The 6,162-nt window shown below is 36.9% G+C and overlaps 1 protein-coding gene across 1 annotated transcript; it reads right to left on the bottom strand.

The window, feature by feature from the left end:
* Positions 1-1,841: 1,841 nt before the first annotated feature.
* On the bottom strand, positions 1,842-4,154 carry LOC125647029 (uncharacterized). Its single transcript, XM_048873727.2, has 3 exons — positions 3,946-4,154; positions 2,663-3,130; positions 1,842-2,578 (listed from the first exon to the last, which is right to left on the bottom strand). The coding sequence occupies exons 1-3, from the start codon at positions 4,064-4,066 to the stop codon at positions 1,842-1,844; spliced, it is 1,326 nt and encodes a 441-aa protein (XP_048729684.2). The 5' UTR covers positions 4,067-4,154.
* Between the last annotated feature and the right edge of the window lie 2,008 nt (positions 4,155-6,162).

Below are 6,162 nucleotides of genomic sequence, written 5' to 3'. Positions count from 1 at the left end.
AACTTTTGATATCCACTCCGCATAATTTATTTTAATTAATCACTGAAGCAAACGTGCAGGTTACCACCTTTGTAAAGATGTCAGACATACATAAACAAAAATATATATCAACATCAGAAAATAGCATATTTTTGTTCAACAGAATAATAAAAATAGACAAAGACTTTTTTATATCAACCATTTAAAAAATGTTGATTTATAAATATGTGTAAATTAATTGTGGACATAAGGGAAATCATTATAATAGACATGCAGTAGAAAAATACCAACATAGGAGAGTTCTAGTCCTTGACAACACTTCAGAATGGGAAATATCAACTTTTTCAGTGTTAATAGTTCACCAGATTTTTTATTTTATCCAGTGAACAAAATTCCTCCAAAAGGTATGTTTTCATCTTGCACAAATTTTGATAATAATAAAAAACAAAACAATGACAGCATATGAGGATGGAGCTACCTTAATGAAATCACATTTAGCATTTAACATAAATTTTATGGACTTATAACATCAAAATTTTATGAAACTCCAATACATCAATATTAAAGTTTGATCAGAGTGTATTGTTAGTTTATGGACTTGGGCTGCTGCATTTCCCCGTGCTTTGTGTCCCCACCTAACTAAGGGCCGTAATTCATGTATTCATGAACAAAACTGCTTGTATAACACATTCAAAATTTAGAATGCGTGTATATATTCATTTCAAAATATGGTGTTGTTACGGTTCTTAGAGAAGGAGATCTTAGAGAAGGAGATCTTTGAAGAATTTCTTTGTATATTACTACAGCACTGGTGAAGTGAATTTATACTCTGTAAGGATGTGTTCACATTTCCAATGTTGATAACTTTCATGTTTACAAATTGTAATGATGGTCATTACCTAATGAACACGCTGCAGTTGTAAACAATGCACGTATGAATACAGAACTACAGTTGATAAATATAGTACGTTTATTTTGACGACCGCGAATTCCAACAGGAAGGGAAGTAGAATGTATATGCCTATATTAGTAACACTTTCCCTGAAGTATGGCGGCCAGCGTTGGAGTTCATACCTAGCTCCCTCGTGTATTTTCAAAACTGAAATTTATTTCTTAAATGTTAGATAAAATTTTCTTGTAATAAAAAAAAGGACGAAATTGTCATGACCCATGTATATTTCCACATCGAATGCAAATTCATACGAATGCTTGGTCAATATTATTACTACAATGTATGTACATGTACAGACACTCAGTCAATATTGTCACTGCATACAAAAAACTAGGTCAGTATTACCACTAAAATATTACTAAATACAATATTACCAATGCATACCTGAACACTACTACCCAATAACTATTTCTGATATGTCAATATAATCATATTACCACTTAGTCTAATATGTAAACCATGTAGTAGTTAGTACTAGGTATAATGTCACTCTGTAAGGTATATTGTCACTCCATAACATATGATGTCACTCTGTAAGGTATGTTGTCACTCTGTAGGGTATGATGTCACTCTGTAAGGTATGATGTCACTATGTAAGGCATGACGTCACTCTGTAGGGTATGATGTCACTCTGTAAGGTATGACGTCACTCTGTAAGGTATATTGTCACTGTAGGGTATGATGTCACTCTGTAAGGTATGGCGTCACTCTGTAAGGTATGACGTCACTCTGTAAGGTATGGCGTCACTCTGTAAGGTATGGCGTCACTCCTTGAGGTACTTGTATGATGATGTTAAAGTAAGACTCGGTCAATATCACCACTACTTGTACTACATGTAGAAACACTCGGTAAATACGACCACTACAGTTTATTTCAGGGTATATATGCACCTATGTATATTGATTAGAACTATTCTACGAGAGGACGTACACGGACTGACCCTCTGATTCTAGTTCTAACTAGGTCCACTATGTACATCAGGGCAATAAACACTGCTGCAGCCCCGATACCCGTGATCAGAGAAAACGTCACCAACTGCAAGGAGGCCGGTATGTAAGGACCATGAATCAGCTGGACAAAAGTCCCGTCGTTGTATGACGAAACACTTCTGTTACATGTAGTTTCTTTGGTGATTAGACATGGATATATATGCCAAGCAGCCGGTACTGTGTAGAATCTTCTGTTTGGTCTGCAGTGAATGTAGCCTGAAAATGTTATCCCGCTGTTGTAGGTTCGCCTAAACTCTTTTACAAGTGTGTGGGTTTCTGATTTGTCGGAGTACGCGGTAAGACTTGAGAACTGTTCTTTCTCGGTGGTGAAACTATCGCGTGCAATTTCCGTTGCATTAGATAGAAAGTCATCTGACGGGCATACAGAAAGTTTGCGAAAACAAAATTCCGTGTCGTTTGAAAATAGATTTGTTTGGATGTACATGGAAACAGGTGTTACGTACACCCTCTGGTATATAGCATCCTTATGGTGTTTTAGTAGAAGTCTTTGAAGTAACAGCACAGGTTTTGAAAATTCCAAAAGAATCGGCGAGCTTTCATTTTCAAACAGAGAGAGAAACGCTGGGAAATACGTGTAGTGGTGGGCTTTTGTCGTGTTTGTTGAGGTTCTTATTCTCAGAGATGTATTATGGTCACCTGAAAGAAAGTTTCAAAACACAAAATTCAAATGTGACGGTTCGTTTACATAATTATGAAGATAATGAGAGTGGCACACCTTACCAACAATTCTAAAGGAACTTGAGTCGTGAGTGAAATACTTTTGCCCCCACTTTGCTCTTGGTGGGGCAACAGTAACACGAACTTCTTCTTTGTATATTGTACCCATAGCAACAAAAATAGGTTTACTTCCGTTGATCCTTATCCCAGACACGTCAAATTTACAGCGAACAAACAGAGAATCTCCCTCATTCAGAAGAAATTGATAGAGACTGTCTCTATGAAACCAGGTCACGTGGAAAGAGTAAGAAAACTGTTTTACATCCTCAGAATTTATTAACACTGCCGTATAGTCCGAGGGCGCCGATACGACAAACCACGACTCGAATTCATCCTGAGAAGGAGAATTCTCGTTCCAGAACGTCAACACAGTGTAGCTTGTTCCCAAATTCTGACGAGCAGGCACAAGGAATGTGCTCGCTCGAGTTTCAACGTAGAGAACCACGGGCGCCGGCGTCTTCACAGTTATACCTACATTGTAAAGTCAGAGAATTATTATTGGTCAAGCTCAGATAATGAAAGGCGAAGATAACGAACAGTGATCAATCTCATAACTCCTATAAGCAATACAAAATAGATAGTTGGGCAAACACGGACCCCTGGACACACCAGAGGTGGGATCAGATGCCTAGGAGGAGTAAGCATAATGCAAGCTCACGTGTAATCATAGCTACATTTCGACAACAATATCACAGGAGTAAGATTCTCTAAATATATATACCCTAATTTGTAATTAATTAATGTTAAATTGGTGAAATATGCAAAACTAATTACAATTCTAGAAATGTATCATACATTTACTTTCCAAACACGTGTAGTTTTCACTGTTTCCGTCAACTGGTTCAAAATCACAATTTTTCAAACCGTTCTTGCTTTTGAGAAAGTACTTAGAGTGCGGGTCACGTGTGTGGAATGTGGGTCACGTGTGTGGAGTGTGGGTCACGAGCACTATGAGGTGCCGGTGTTGTCGTACATGTAATATCTCACTTTTGCAAAAATAGTTGAGATTGCACAAATTAGACTCATATTCGAAATTTACCTTTAATTACAGGTAATTACATGTATATCATCAAACAATCCAAAACTTCGTTAAATCTACTGTAACATTCCAACGCTGACTGCGACACGTGACCTCAGATTTTTAAAGTCTCATTCAACGAAAACCCCGCGACTCCCACTATCTCACTGATGCGGCCAGGATATGAGTGGGGCTCGAACCCGCGGGCTCTAAGTCCCGAATAGACCCCCTAACCACTGATATAAACAAGTGACCACGTGACCAATACCTGATGACCCACTAGTTGTATTCCAGGTACATTTCTTGTCGTGTACCAACACATGCGATCCTCTCCGGCCATTTACGAGAAACTCTTGGATTGTGGAACCAATCGTGACCAGAACAACCATTCCTTTCTCCCTTGGTTCAAGAGGCACAAGTAATAATGAAATGGAATCCTCCCCACAGAATGGAACAGTGAAGTAAAAACTGCTTTCTCTTGTCCCTGAAGGAAAAGTGGACTAAACCTTATATCATTTATCTATGTTGAAAGAAACGTTGACTAACATTATATCGTGTATCTATGTTGAAAGAAACGTTGACTCAATATTATATCGTGTATCTATGTTGAAAGAAACGTTGACGCAATATTATATCGTGTATCTATGTGGAAAGAAAAAATGGTCTGAACACATACTTTCCACATATCATGTAGCTACGTTTATTTGTTGTGTGTGATTTTGATATCAATTATATAGAACTTCAAGAAATTAAGTAAACACCGTTTTTGAAACAGCACATTCAAATCAAAGTATATGAACAATGCACTTGTTACATTTTAAAAGATAATCTCAATATCATGGTTTAATCTTAATTTTGACATTTCTTAAATCAACATGGCATTCAGTTTGTTCATAAAATCAAATACAGTGCCAGAACTCACCTAGTATCGAAGTCACCGCTATTACTGATATCAAGAATAGGGACTGGTCCATATCTGTCAAAATAATAGCAATTATGTTTAATAGATATTGTTTTTATGAAAAACAAATGTCTCCCCAGCTCCCCAAATTGTCCCGACAATATGCACATCTACAAATGACAATGAAGCATTCTCCTATCCCTACAATATGCACATGGAGCATTGTACAAAGTTGCAAGTCTATCCTCTTTGTTCTATTATATAGGAGTTAAAGACTGGAATGCCCTTCCTATTGACATCAAACTTGCCAACAATAAGTTCACCTTTAAAAGAATGGTCAAATTACGCCTTCTGGAAGAAATGAAAAAACTCGAGGATGATGAATTCTTTTACTACTGAACTTCACTTTTTGTATTTTATATCTAACATGCATAATAATGAGCTATTTTCAATGTTACCTAGTATAATTTTACTATTACATGTACTTAAATGCTATTCATTACATTAGTCAATTAGTCATTGATGCATTGAGATATTTAACCATGTATATTTTTTACTTTTTTTCTCGATATCCTATAATGGACCCCAATGGAAATAAGCCCGTTGGAATTTTTGGGTTATCCAAGATAAAGGGCAGTATTTAATTTATTTTTATTTTTTTATTTTTTATGAGCCTAGTACTGGAACAATTTTATGTCCAATCTGTGATTGTAAATGCAAAATGGGATATTATTTTTAGAAAGTGTTATTTTATGCAAGGTGAAGATAACGAACAGTGATCAATCTCATAACTCCTACAAGCAATACAAAATAGATAGTTGGGCAAAAACGGACGCCTGGACACACCAGAGGTGGGATCAGGTGCCTAGGAGGGGTAAGCATCCCCTGTTGACCGGTCACACCCGCCGTGAGCCCTATATCCTGATCAGGTAAACGGAGTTATCCGCAGTCAAAATCAGTGTGCCAAGAACGGCTTAACAATCGGTATGAAACACGTCAGACAGCATTTGACCCAATGCGAGGTTGTATTGACGAACTAGATCGTTATAACGACCATAGAATTTGCGAAATGCTGACTTCAATCGAGACTGTTGAAATCCCTGTACCATCAACTTGTTTGTCAGTAGCTTACCTCGATTTAAAAACTGACTATATCCAGAACAAGCTCTTGTATATCGAATCAGTTGAGATATATAAACACCATATGCAGGTGATAATGTAATATTGCTACACAAATATGGGAAGTTGACGATGGAGAAGCTGAAATCATCCCGTTTGTCATACAGATGAATTGTCAGTTTGCCGTTAATGTCTACTTTCAATAAAATATCTAAGTATGAAGCAGAAGTGGACGACTCTGTGGTGTCCTTTATTTCGAGCTCACAGGGATATATCAAATCAACATATGAATGAAAACTATCATTGTTAATAGACAAAACGTCATCGATATATCTAAAAGTCGAATTGAAGGTCACAGAGAGAGATTTTTTCTTCTCACGTAGAAGTTTTTGAATAAATTCTGCTTCATATGAATATAAAAACAGGTCAGCTAACAAAGGAACACAATTCGTGCCCATGGGAATT

Source organism: Ostrea edulis, chromosome 6 (genome assembly GCF_947568905.1).
Source record: "Ostrea edulis chromosome 6, xbOstEdul1.1, whole genome shotgun sequence".
In the NCBI taxonomy this organism is placed as follows: Eukaryota; Metazoa; Mollusca; class Bivalvia; order Ostreida; family Ostreidae; genus Ostrea; species Ostrea edulis.
This window is presented reverse-complemented; position numbering and strand designations above follow the sequence as displayed.